This window comes from Nesoenas mayeri (genome assembly GCF_963082525.1).
Source record: "Nesoenas mayeri genome assembly, chromosome: 22".
NCBI lineage: Eukaryota > Metazoa > Chordata > Aves > Columbiformes > Columbidae > Nesoenas > Nesoenas mayeri.
Window position 1 is genome coordinate 5,867,805 of NC_137572.1, and position 13,786 is coordinate 5,881,590.

The 13,786-nt window shown below is 60.3% G+C and overlaps 1 protein-coding gene across 1 annotated transcript; it reads right to left on the minus strand.

Moving 5' to 3' along the window:
* Window positions 1-7,491: 7,491 nt before the first annotated feature.
* THY1 (Thy-1 cell surface antigen) lies at window positions 7,492-8,805 on the minus strand (the record flags this gene model as incomplete). The annotated part of the gene is made up of 3 exons (XM_080357916.1): window positions 8,748-8,805; window positions 8,276-8,611; window positions 7,492-7,604 (listed from the first exon to the last, which is right to left on the minus strand). Exons 1-3 carry the CDS (start codon window positions 8,782-8,784, stop codon window positions 7,492-7,494), a joined length of 486 nt encoding a protein of 161 aa, XP_080214042.1. The 5' UTR covers window positions 8,785-8,805.
* Window positions 8,806-13,786: the final 4,981 nt, after the last annotated feature.

Genomic DNA, 13,786 nt, shown 5'->3' on the forward strand with positions numbered 1-13,786 from the left:
GCTGGAGGATGGTGCTCAGAGGGCGCTCCTGGAGGCATTGACTGCAAGAGAAGAGCCGAGGATCAGCTTCCACAGACCATAGTGGGCACAACGGGGTTCTCACCACCAGCGCACACCCAGTAGCTCCTTCTACCTTGCTCAGAGACCCTAGGAGGAGTGGGCAGGCAACAGTGGGAACCCAGGGGATGAAGGGTGCAGGGGGGCTGTGGGGTGCAGTATGGCCATGGCTCCAGCCAGCCCTCCTGGGGACCCTGGAACAGCAGGGCCCAGGTGGCACTGCCGTCTGTGTGCCTTCGGGTACCTTGTACTACAGAAGGGACCCTGGGGCACAGCCAGCAGCACCCAGCACACCAGCACCCCCTAGTGAGGCGGCTGCTGTGTCCCCGCCAGCCAGGCAGGACCAGCCCGTAGGGGTGGGTGACAGCCCAGCACTCAGTCCCCACAGGGAGCGGGTGGCTTCGGCTGCATGGCGCCCATATGAGGCAGGAGAGAAACATACAGGAGGACAGGGACAGAGGTGCCCAGAGCACATGTGGAGCCAGCCTGGGGCCAGCCCAGGGCAGTGTGGCAGCCAGCAGCCTCCAGTGCTGGCAAATGTGGGCTGTCCAGAGCCGGAGGAAAGTTTGTCCTTGGCATCCATGCGGGCAGGCTGATGGCTGGTCCCCTACCTGTCCTGGGGCTGCAGCTGGTACTGCGATGGGCAGGACCCCAGCGGTTCCTCTGTCCTGGTGGTGCTGCTTGGCTCCCTGGGTGCCTGGTGTCCCTTCCCTGGCAGGACAGTGGCTCATGTGGCTCGGAGAGTCTCTAGTCACCCAGGAGATGACCCTGATTCAGAGGTTTTTCCCAGCCCAGCTGGGCGGGCTCTGGCTCAGCTCCAAGCCGGGAGGTGACCTGGGCCAGCCCTCGCACAGCCCTGGCAGCGCGCAGGATGCATCCAGCCTTGGGGATTGGCACCAGATCCCTGTCAAGATGAGCCACCACAGCATTTCTCCCTGCCTGACCCTGGGGGAGACCCAGGCTCCTGCTCAGAGCCCCGGAGTCACCAGGCGTGCCCGCTCCCCTTGCCTGGGGGAGCCAGCAGGACCGCTCTGCAAGCGTCACCCTGGGGATGGGAGCTGCCCTCAGCCTCCCTGCTGTGGCCACAGCCTGTGTGCCAAAAGTGATCCCCGTGACACTGGAGTGGTGGGAGGGAGCCACACATCGTGGGGACAAGCCCTCTTGGCTCCACAGATCCTGGGGTGGGGGTGAGGTGGCTGCGGTGCCACCCTCAGCCGCCCCTGTCCATCTAACTCCAGCACGGAAATACACTGGGACTGCTCATAGAAGACAGTGGTGAGAAGCACCATCCAGCCACCGTGGCCTCCTGGCTGGCAGCTCAGCTTTCTGGCCAGCTGGATGCATCCCTGTTGCTGTTGTTACTGCCCAGGGAACAACCATCCCACACTGGAGAGGAAACTATTTACAAGCAAGAGCAAGGTAGAGTGCACAGACCTGTTTGGGAACGGAGACTGAGGGGTGAATAATTTGCTCCCAGGCAAGTACTCCATGAAACATCTGGCTCTTCCCAGCCAGGCTGCGGCCACCGTCACCCACACTGGGAGAGCCCAGGAGTGGTTCTGCCAGCCAGGATTCAACATGCACAGTGGGGAATTTTGCTCAGAGGGACGTGGGACCCCAGCCAAGGGCCTGGCACTCCCCACAGGTGCCACGGTGAGAGTGATGAAGCCCCTTGAGTCCCAGGGAGTCCACACCTGGCTGCCTGCCTTGCTGGGACACGCAGCAGCTTGGCACAGGGACTCTCTTTGGGCTGCTGCTGCTTTCCATCCCCAAAGCCAGCAGCGATGATCTGGGCTCAGGGCAGGCACTTCAGTGCCAGAACAGCCTCATGCCATCACCCACTGCCAGCAGCGCCTGTGCTCTCTGACGGCACACCGTGCCATCGCCCGCCGCCACGGCACCCATGCCCTCCCGCCGTGCCTACCACTGCTGGCACCAGCACCGGCTCATCGTGGCTGCGCACAGGGCACCTCTGCCCCCAGGAGAGATGGTGGCTGGGGAGCAAGAGGGCAGCAGGTGCTTTCTGGCAGCAGGACAGGTCTCTGCAGGGCAGCACATGCCCTGGGGACACGGGGGAGCTGATGGAGGGGGAACCTGCCCCAGACACAGCAGCTAACCCTTTAGCATTGTGGGAAGCGAGGTCTTACCATGGAAGACTGTTGCATCTGCTAGAACCTCCTGTGCTGCGGAGTCCCCATTCACATCAGAGCAGACCCCAGGGCTGTGGGAGAGTAGAGTGTGCCAGAAGCCAGAGGAGCTGACAGGGTGTGAGAAAACCCCGGATCCTCCCGTCCCTTCCTGGCCTGCCTGGCTCCTCCCTGCCCATAATAGTGCTGAGCTTTCCTGCTGCCTGGCGAAGCCCTGGGGCTGGCATGGCTGACTCAGGCCTCCTGCACCCTCGTCATCCTCCCAGGGTGTCAGGGGAAGCTGAGGCACAGGAATGTCCGGTCCACCATCACGTGGCCAGGCAGCAGCCAGCACCAGGACCGGGGAGCTGGATGGAGCACCGCAGGGATGTTAAGGCTGCTGGGGAGTCCTTTCCCAGCCTCCAGCTCCAGCAGCCTTCCCAACAGCAAGCTCAGCACAAAGCTGGGAGGCAAACCCTTCACCCTGGAGGCAGAGGAGCAGAGACCCCGCTCCTTTTCCAGCCACTGTCCCCTGCTGGAGCCCTCCTGGCCATGGCCCGGTGGCAGCTGTCCCCTCCGCGGCCGGCAGGCTCAGGTTACACAGCTCTGGCTCTGTCCAAGGTGTTACAGCACAGCTGCTTCTCGCTTACGCAGGCTTGGAGCCGTGTCCCCTGTCCCCTGAGACACAATGTCCCAGCACGGAGGTTACATGGGAGCACCCAGCCCTCTGCAACAGTGCGGGCAGAGGGGGGCACACTGTGAAGGACCTTGCCTGCTCCGGTCTGCAATGGGTTTGGGGTAGAGGGGCTCTGTGTCTGCCTGACAGTGCCAGAGGCATTAGACAGCCTCCTGCCCATTCCCCAAGGGGGACAAGGCAAAGAATCCCTCTGAGTATCTGCTTTTGCCTCTAGGAATGATTGCTCTGAGCAGACCTGGAGGGAATGTGCTGCAGAGCATTTCCTCCCTGCAAGGGACTGGGATCACAACGGGGTGCTCTTGATCAGCAGAGAGACACCCCAGCACCCCGGGGTGCTGCCAGCAACGCTTCTTGTGGCTCTGCTCCAGCACTCAGGGAGAAGCCACCCCGGCTCCAGCTCTGTCCCCTCGCTGTGTGCACACCCCAGAGCAGCAGGACCTGCCCAAGGTCAGGTGTGCAGCTGGACCAGCCCCTACCAGCCACGGGGCCTGAGAACCCTCCAAACTCACACCACACGTGCTGGCCAGGAGTCATCACCCTGGACTCCCTCTTTGCTGCTGACACATACCCACCCAGCTGTAGAATCTGCTACTCACCGCTCCCGCGCCACCCCCCAGGCAGTAAAACCCGACATCCCCAGGGAACCCTAATGTAAGACCGATAGCATGTTAGTGCTTTGAGGTCTGTGGGTGGGAAAAACGAAGGGACCCTGGGGAAGTGCCTGGGCACACATCTCTGCCCACGCTGGGGGATGAGGAAGGTGCTGGCGAGCGGGGCTTGCTGGTGCAGAGCTGCCAAGTTTTCGTTAATGGATTCTGAACCTGTTCTCCAGAGATGCAGAGCCTGCAAACCTCTCCTCCATAGTTTTACCCAGCTGAAGGAAGAGGGGGGTCAGTTTTACCAGCAACTCTGAGCCTGTGGTGCCGCAGTCCCCTCCTCAGGGCCAGCGTCCCCTTAGCACCCCTCCACTCACCTGTGCGTGGTTCGGTGGGACAGGTGGCCGGTGGCTGGTCAGGGCTGCGAGGCTGGCGTGGCAGGGGGTGAGCAGCTGGCCATGGGGTGATGCCTGCGGGGCTCAGTGCGAGGAGCCCAGCGCGCCACCACAGGGCACTTCCCCCGGGGCCAGGGGACAGCGAGTGATGCCGAGGGGCTGACAGCACCCAAACCCTTCGCAGGGGACAGGCCACCCCACAGCTCAGCTCCTCCACCCTTCAGGGAGCAGACGCAATGGCTGGAGGGGGCCGAGCTGGAGGGCTGTGGGGCCGCATAAAAACGCCGCCACAGAAATTCACGGCTCAGGTTACCAGCTAGATAAATATAGTGTCTTTATCTGACCTCACAGGGCGCCGAAATGCTACTCTCACATTCCAGCTTCAGGGAGGCTTAAAGGGGACGTGAACCCGAGGGGGCGCATGGCCCATGGCAAGGGGGTGCTCGGCGGGGAGACCACCGAGGTGGGCTGTGGGAATGAAGAAAGATGACTGAGGGTAAGCGTGGGAGATATTTGAGGAGGGAGATGGAGGTCCAGAAGAGAAAGGATGGACAGAGGATTGAGAAAGGGAGTGGTGTGGAACACAACGGGGCTCAGAGCGGCAGAACGAGGGGGTGCCCATGGCTGCCAGGAAGGTCTGGAGTAGAGGATCAAGGTAAGTGGAGAAGGTGGTCCAAGTTTTGCCCTCCCTGGGCCAAGCTGTAGGGAGAAAAACCCCCAAGTTTTGCCCTCCCTGGGCCAAGCTGTCGGGAGAAAAACCCCCTAAGCCTGCAGCAAAGGTGGGCAGGGGACACCCAGGATAATGGTGCGGGCGGGGGAGCACCCACCCCTCGTGGCACCCAGCCGGCGCTGCTCCCCGACGCCTGACCCACCCAGGGCGGCACAGCCTCGCGGTACGCTGGCACCTGGGCAGCCGTGACTCAGCGAGCACCTGCCGAGTATAATGAGGAGGGATGCAATCATGGTGGCATCTTCCTCCCTCCTGCCTGTCTCCAGTCCTGAAACAGGGAGGGCCACGTGAGGGATGCGTCGGTGTGACTCTGGGAGCCTGCTAAGGGGTCACCAGTGATGTTTGCGGGTGTCATGCCCTGCGGTTCCCAGCTTCTAGAGCGGCACCTTGATTCTAGGCAGGGGGCAGTGCCCAGCTGCCCTAGAGGATGCGGGGCCCCTTTGCAGCCCCACAGGCAGCACAGGGGTGTGCAAGAAGGACCCTGGAATGACAGGCACACTGCCCTGGGGCTGGGAGCTTCAGCACACGCACACATCCAGTCCTGCTCCCACACACACTCCCAGCCCTGGAAATTCCCTTCTCGGAGGACGGCTGGGCCCCAGGGTGCCTGCTCATACCTACCGTGCTGTGCCCCCCTGCCAGCGTGGTGGGCAGCCCTGGCCCTGAGGTCACAGTGGGAGGAGCTGGGGGCCCCCGCAATGGAGGGGGGGATAGAGGCAGCAATGGGATGGGGGCACAAGGGTCTGTGCTCCAGGTGGACAGGATGGGGTTGCCCCCCAGGGAAGGCACATGTTGCCCCTGTTGGCTTCTCTCCACAGGGCTCAGGATGCTGGAGGCCTGGGGGGAGGCATGGTGGGGGCTGCCTGGGAAGGGTGGCTCCCCCCTTCCAGAAGGCTGAAGGCTCAGCCCAGCGCTGCCGCCACACACAGGGGTTGCTGTAGCTCCAAAACACAACCCAGGGTTCTATCATGCAAACGGAGGAACACTCCTGGAGGATAGGGTTTTTTTTGTTGTTGCCTTTCACAGGGTTCTTTTTTTCCCCCCCCTCCCTTTAACAGAATTTCTTTTACAACAAGCTGTGGAAACAACTACAAATGTTCACAAAAAAATGAGACTCGAGACGCACCCGTGCTGTGCTGGCTGGGCTCCGCGCCTGCCCCGGCGCTCACCAGCAAGCCCGGGGAGCTGGACGCAGCCAGACCTCAGCTCTACACGGCCTCAGCAGCACTAGACAGCAAGCGAGCAGGCAGGGATGGGCACGGGGTCAGGAGGCACCTCGTGGTGTCTGGAGAAGGGCGAGGAGTGGGGAGCAGTTGCTGTGAATTGCTCTCAGCCATGGTGGCACAGCCCAGGCTGCTCAGCGGGACTGCGGTTCACCCCATGGACCTGCCTGCACCTTCCCCTGCCACCGTGCGCTCCCGCGCAGGAGCGGTGGCCCTCTGGTCTCTCTCCCCATAGCTGGCTGGGATGTTCCTTGCCCAGGAGCTGGCAGGTTTTGGGGATGCAGCAGCCCCCTGGCTCCTCAGGGTTCCATGGGCCATGGGGCAGGCTTGGGGTGGCAGAGGTGGGCTGTGCTCGGCATCCGTCTCCCCGCTCTCGCTGACCCCTGGGAATGTCCTGGGTGGCCAATAGCTGGGCTGGCATTAGGCCCTTTTCTGCTCTCAAATGGAGACAGGGAAATGCTGAAAAGGAGAAGGGAGGGGGCACACGGGCTCCTCCCAGCAGCATGGTGGGACTGGAGGAAGACTGTGCTGGCAGAAGGCTGCTGAGCCTACCCAGGGCCAGGCACTGTGTGCCATGAGGAAGGGTCAGAGCCCCTAGATGTTACCTTGGGGAAAACAGGGTGACGGTGCAGAGGGGTGCCTGCAGAGACCTTGGGGTCATGCTCCTCCCCACCAGCATGCCTGGATCCTGCTCCAGGGGCCTCAGGGAGGGAACAGGGGCAAAGGCAGGGCTGTGGCTAGCTCAGAGAGGCTCTGCTTGCCTCCACTCAAGTGGCTGCTGGCAGCAATTCTCTCGTCACAGCTAAGGGCTGGTGTCCGGGGAGAGCAAGTGGTGTCTTGGGCTTGAGCAGCCCAAAGGTACCAGCTGATGTCTGGAGGAGGCTTCACTTCCAGCTCAGCTGTGAAAAACAGATTAGGAAAAATATTTGCAGTGAGCCCCCTCCCAGGGCCCCTGAAGAGCCCTAAGGAGGCAGGGGCATTTGATGGGTGTCTCCCAGACCTGATCCCCTCTCTCTTCCTATCCTGGCCAGGCCCACCATCGTCCCACGCTTCCCTTGCTCCCTCTCTCTTCCTTGCTTGCTCTGAGACAGGACTTGCCTCACGCCCCCTCCCAGTCATGGCATCTCGGGGTGACTCAGGGTGAGAGGAGCAGGCTGAGAAATCAGCTTGCCACCCGACTAGTAGGCAGGGCAGGCTGGGGACACCAGCAGCCTCACCTGCTCCATGGGCTGTGGGCACACCGCACCTCTGCACGCTCTTGCATCACCTCTCTCTTACCTGCCAGTCCAGCTGTCTTTCCCCAGGTGAGAAAAGGCAAACCCCAAAAGTTAAGGGGATGGGAGAAGCGGGCTGTGTGGGGCTGAGGCTTCAGTGCTCCCAGCACGAGCAAACCAGCCAGCCTACCGAGCAGGGAGGCGCCATGGGAGAAGCAACACTGCCTAGCAAAGCCACCATGCTTCAGAGCAGGGCACGTGTGCGTGTGATGGCAGGTCTCAGCACAGGATGGTGGTTAGCATTAGATATACGGCTATATAGAGATAACACGGAGAGAGGTTTCACTTGTTTCAAACGGTTCAGCTTCTCTTTCCCGGGGCTGCGTTCTGGCGGGGAGGTGAGTTTGCTGGGGTACTCGGTGTGTGCGTGCGCGTGTTTGTGTGCTTTTCCTTTCACAGGGACACGAAGTCTACGGCTTGCAGGAGAGGCAGGGAAAGAAGAAGCAGCAGGAGCCATGAAGTGTTCTGGATCAAGAGGCTGAAGCCGGCGCATTTCTCCAGTTTGTCTGTGAGGACAGGGAATGGGGAGGGAGAGAAGAACCACAATGAAATCGCCCAGGAACGGTGACCAGGCTGGGTGTTATAAGGGGTACTGGGACTCAGCTTCCTGCCTTTTCCACAGAAATGTACGCAGTCCCATCCCCAGCTTGTTTCCTCCCACCTTGTGCCCAAGTAGCAGCAAAGCTTTTTGGGGCACAGAGACCCCTGGAAACATAACTCTGTGCCTGACTGAGGTGACAAGGGGATGGGCAGCAGGTAAGATGAAGTGCTGTGCTACTGCAGGACTGCTCCTGCGGGACATAAGTGTGGCAAAATCCCCACTGTGCTCCTGCCCCACACAACATACCTCCTCAGTCTTTCACCAGCAGACTCGTCCCCTCTGCTGGGACTGACTATGAACCACCCACCACCTTTAGGAGGACACCTGGGCAGTGCCCCTGAGGCAAGGCCCAAAAAAGGCAGGGTAAGCAGTGTAGGATGGGGCACAGTAAGTCCATCTTTGGGGCTGACTGCTCTGCCTGTAGTGGGAAGGGCACATAGGGGCTGGGAAATGTTTATGGGACTCAGGTAGGGCTTGGGGATGCCATAGGGGGTTGTGGATTTCTCTGCTGGCCCTGCCAAGCCAAGGAGCAGGTGGGAAGCAGGGGCTGAGGCCAGGCGCCACTGCCCGTCTCACCTTTGATGACAGTGATGTTCTTTATCTGGTTGCCAGTGTAGTCGTTGGTGGCCCTCAGCTCGCACATGTAGACACCCTCATCGCTGGTGGTGAAGCTCTGCAGGTAGAGGCACACCAGGTTCTTGTGCATGGTGACGTTGGCTCGGCTCCGGTAGATGTTCTCGGACACACTGATGGTGCTGTGGATGACGTGCTTCCTGTTGTCCTTGGTGATGCTGAACTCATAGGTCAGGGGGTTGCTGGTTTTGTTCTCATAACGGCAATCCACCCGGAGGCTCTGGCCCAGCAGGCAGGCACTCAGGTCCTTGATCATCTGGCAATTGGCAGCCTGGAGGACTGGGAGAGGCAAGGAGGGGTTGGACAGGGAACAGAGAGCACTGGAGATGCCCATGCAGCCTCCCAGCCCCTGCCCAGCTGCTCTGGGCTGAGCTCGCTGGAGAGCAGGGAAGAGATTTGCATCTGCCATCTGTACCTGTCAGGATGACAGCGATGCTGATGGTGGGGTTCATCTCTCTGCTGAGGTGCCCAGCGGTGGCTGTCACTGAGAGGGGAGCCTGGGCAGGGAGAGAGAGAAGCAGTCAGCCAGGCTAATGCCCCAGCACTCGGAGGCGGGCACCCGGGGATACAGGCACACATGGCACAGGCAGGCAGGCTGCCTCTTCTTGCACAAATGATGCTCAATAGCCTGCTCCTCATCGTGACATCTAATCCACTGGCCCTGCAACGAGCTAAGGGATCAGGAGCTCTGTGTCTCCCAGCATCACCTTTGCATCTCCCCAGGCCTGCCAGCCCCTCTCCAGCTCCAGCGGGTGAGCTCACCAAAGATGACTCATTGCGATGCAGTGAGGGAAAGGGGCCAAGGCCAGTGAGGAGGGACACAGCAGCTGGACAGGGAGCCAAGACTGCCGAAAGGTGGCACCATGTCTCCAGAGGCTGAGTGGAGCTTGCCCGGCCACAGGATGTAAGAGTTTTGGGGTGGCAGAATCCCACCTCTGCATCTCTGGCCCAGTGCCTGTCTCCCTTCAGGTTGCCTCCTGGTCTGTGTCGGTAAGGGGCCCGCAGATGTGCCGTGAAAACCCTAGGGCTGCCTACAGTCCAATCCAGCTAAGAGGAATCAATTAAAGGTTTGCAACCCAGCCAAGCAGCCGCATGGGGAATCCAGCCGCAGACATGCGGAATGGAGGGAAAGGGCGGGGGAGCAGCAAAGCAGATGCTGGGACTGAAGGACACGCAGACCGCCCTGCAGTTGGTCCTCCAGGCTGGGGATGTGGGCCAGGTCCAAGCCGGGGTGGTGAATTACCGCCCCTGTGGGACTCCAGGCTGGCAGAGAGAAGAGCAGACCCCCAGGTTTCTCCCTCTGAGCCTGGCTAAGCATCCAGAGAAGACGTAGGAACTGCCTGCACTGCAGCCAGCTGCATTTTTCTATTTAACATTTTTTGGGTCTTTCATATAACGTTCTAGGAGGAAATACCAAGCACATTTGCTCACCCTGGAGCTGTAAAAGATCCCTTTATCCAAAACCCCAAACCCTGGCCAGGAAGAAAAATATCTTTTTGTTTGATCTTGACAACCAAGAGCTTGCAAATGGGGGCAAAGGCACGATGGAAGAGATTACCCGCATCTCCTCTGGGTTCCTAGAAACTGGACCCTGTCCCTTGCTTTGTCATTTCCCAGCTCTGACCCACTCCTCTTTGAATGTTCTGGGACACAATCTAGGTCACAGCCAGGCTTTCCTCCAGAAGATCAGTGCAAATAACCTCCCAGAGAGGGGGACTTATTCCCATTTATATGCAAAAGCATGTGGGTCTTCTAGGCTTTGGGTTCGTGAGCCCTTGGATCACCTATACCCCTCCTCTCCTCCGGACAGTGGTGCTGGGAACAGAGCTGGCCAGGTAACCCTGGTCCTGCGTGATCCCAGGGGCTGTGCGCAGGGACAGGACTCACGAGAACAGCAGCATTAGGGAGCCTCCAGCCCTCGCAGAGTGAAGCTTTCTGGCATGGTCTACCACCTGCTGGGACCACGCCATCGTGCTACCTCTGTGCCCACCGCTGTGACAAGCTAAGGGTGACAAACGGGCTGCGGGGGTGGTGGAGGCGTCAGGGAGGAAGAGAGTCAGACTGATGAGCTGAAAGAAACCAAGAGCCCCGGAGGGGTCGGGGCACCAGCTGTCCCCCTTGCAGGGAGCGGGTACGCGTGTGGAGGCGCGGGGCGCGACGAGCGGGCTGCGTCCGTGCGCACAGGCGTGCCCACGGAGGAGGAATGCCGCAGTCCCGCTCCTAGGGAGGGGGGCACCAGTGCCCACGTAAAAAAATTGAGAGCGTCTCCCGCGCTGACCGCCGCCTCTAGAACCTCTTCCCGGCGCCCAGGGGCGGGCAGAGCATCCCGCCGCCGGGCGGGGACGAGAGGCTCCCCCGGCGCTGCCGCCTCTCCCGGGGGCTGCGGACCCTCCCCACGTCCTCCCGGCGGCCGTCCCGCGGTGCCGGCGGCATGTTCCCCCCGGCCGCCGGTGAGGCGGGGGCGGCAGCCCGCAGGGTCGCGCCGCAGCCCCGGGGCTGCCCGGGCCGGGCGGGGCCGTGCCTACCTGCTGGGCGCTGTCCGGTGCTGCCCGCTCTGCCGCCCGCGGGGCTGCCGGCGCTGTCCGGTGCTGCCCGCAGCGCTGCCCGCTGCTGCACGGCGCTGCTGCCCGGCGGGGCTGTGGGCGGTGCGGCGCTCCCGCAGTTTGGGAAGGGCCGGGCGGGCGGCCCCAGCAAATCAGTGCCGGGCGGCGTCACGCAGGCTCGGCCCCCGGCCCTGCGGCGCGGGGGGGGGGCTGCCTCTGCGGGACTGCCCCCACCCCCGCCCCGGGATGCTGCCGCCCCGACACCGGGGGGCTCAGCCCAACCCGGGGACGCCAGGGCCCGGGGAGGAAGGAAGCCCCTTGTTGGGGGGCATGGGTGGTATCGCCGGGGTAGCCCCTCAGCCTGGCCCGGCTGGGGCATCACCGGTGCAGTGGGTGATGTTTGTCCCCCTTGTTCCCCCTCCCCGCTTCGGTTCCATCTTTCTGCAGACTGGAAAGGGTGACAGATCCCCATTGCCATGGGAACACCACATTTTGCAGAAAAGCTGCCAGCCCACATCCTCCCCAGAAACGTGGGAGTTGTTTTGCTGGGAAAAGATGGTGTTTCGGAAGTGGAAAGAAGAGCTTGGCTTGGGCTTTGCTGAAGAGGGGGGAACTATTCCCTCTCCCCAAATGAGTAGAGCTCAGGTGCCCAACAAGGCCAGCTTGCACCAAGTCACCAAAGACCTGCGCAACATAGGTCTCCCCTATGTGGGAAACAATGCTGGGGATAGTGGGAGACACAGCTGAAGCTCTGTGATGCCACCGGCCACACACCTTAAGTTTTAGGCCCAGAGCTGGTGACAGTGACTATGCAAACAAGGGCTTGCTTGCCACAGGCTCTCATCACCATGGGGTTGGGAAGGAACTAAGCAGAGTTGCTTCTGCACAGGCAAAGTGTCTTTGGACCTGGAAAGCAGCCTGGCAAAAGGGTCTCTTACCTGCTCTTGGGGCAATGTGGAGATGACAGGAGAGGAAGGCAGCATCAGGGAGCTGCTCTCCCTGAGAGTTTGGGTCCAAAGGCACCCTGGGAAGCAGCAGAGGCACGCAGGATGGCCTGCCCTGTCCTCACCTCCTCCTACACCCCCTGGCTGGGCTCTGCAAAAAGGGCTGGCACCGTGAAAGTTGATATGAAAAGCCATATTCTGTTCCAGCAGAACCTGATCGCAGGTGATATTCAAGTGCTGAGGTTTTGCAAGCTGGCTGTGCAATGCGGTTTTGCAAGTTCTGCAAAATGAGGGCTCTGGGTGTGCTGCCCCAAACAGGACCAGACACCCAGGCTGGCTGGAGAGCCCACGGTGCCCAGGGAGCGTGCAGCAGAGCTCCCAGCGTGCTGCCATGAGGAGGGAAAGGCCTGACCCTATCTGTCATGGCATCTGGGTATAGAATGCACCCAGGCTGTGGGCTCATACACAGCTGCATGTGGACAGCAACACAACTATACTGATGACCCAGGATGGCACGGTGCTTCCTAAGGATGGGATTAAAGACATGAAAACCTGACACAGAAAGCCACCATTAAGTCAACCGGAAGAAGATCGATGCAATGCAAACAGACAAACACAAGAGATGTGTTGCCACATTGTCAGGGTGCAAAAAATCCAAGCATGAGATCCGGCATCCAAACACAGCTGTGATGTGGGGCACATGTAACCATGTGCACACACGTGCACACACAGGGCCCTTTTACATCTAGTCCTACACCTCCCCAAGCTGTATGTCCTCTGCATCCCCACTCTACTGCATAGGAAACCAGGGAATTTAAGCTCAAAGGACTGGCTTTTGGAGGCATGCAGTTGCTCAAGTCCCATTGCTAGAGATTTCAGATCACTTTAAATCTCTTTCTGGTCATGCTGTATAGGCAGGCATGATTGTGCAGTTTCTGGGCAGTGTTGGCAGCAAACATCCTGCCTAGGTATTTGCAGGAGGCTCCTTGCAGAGTTTACCCAGCTGAATAGTCCCATCACTGCAGATTGCAGCCTGGCTGCCATCCATAAACCAGAGAAAATCAATCCCCAAGTTGCACCTACTGCAGAGGCCTCCAGATAGTGGCTAAAGGAAAACAGTGGGGAGAGGAAAATCTAATAATGGCAGACAGACAGACAAACGGAGCGGGGGGACAGGCAACTTTTGCAGTGACCTCTGTCGGGCAGAGACAGGCAGACAAGCACAAACAGGGGCAAGGAGGTAACCAAACAGAAACAGTGCAGCACAGTAGTGCAGATACCAGCAAGTGTGGGTCGATGCAGCAGGACAGACAGGCAGAGCACAGACAGCCTTCTTAGGAGCTGAGATCAACCAAACTGCCCCCAACTGGGGTATTTGTGGAGTCCTTCTGCTCGACTTGAGTGTTTCGGGGCACCACTGCTCCCGGTAGCTCAAGAACCGTCCCCAGTAGCTGCAGGCGGCAGGCTGGGAGCACAGGCACTGAGGAGGACCGTGATTTGGGTGTCTGGTGCTGCTGCAGCTCTCGTGCTGCTGCAGCAATTAAAACCTGGCCTTGGCCAAGGACATCCTGCTGCAGGGAATGCCCTTCTTCTAGGAGGAAGGTGGGTGAAGATACTTCCCAAGAGGAGCATCTCTCCCCTGCTCTCAGCCTACCCCAAAACACAGAAAGAAGAGAGTGTCTCTTCCTCCTGCTCGTGAATCACTGCACAGCAGTACACTCTGGGTCCTGCCGAAAACGTGACAGCAAGATGCCCACACAGCAGCCGGTTCCTACCAGCAACCATTTGCTTCCCCACTGCTAATTGCTGGGGAGGGAAGACGTGAGGTCCCAGCCACCAGGACTAGAGGGCAGCAGTCCTGAGAAGAGACTCCTGGCATCCTCTCCAAGGCCATTAGCTTTGGGGAGTTACTGGACAAAGGAACGAGGGAGGGCATATGTGAGAATCGGTGTTATTGATCTAGTGGA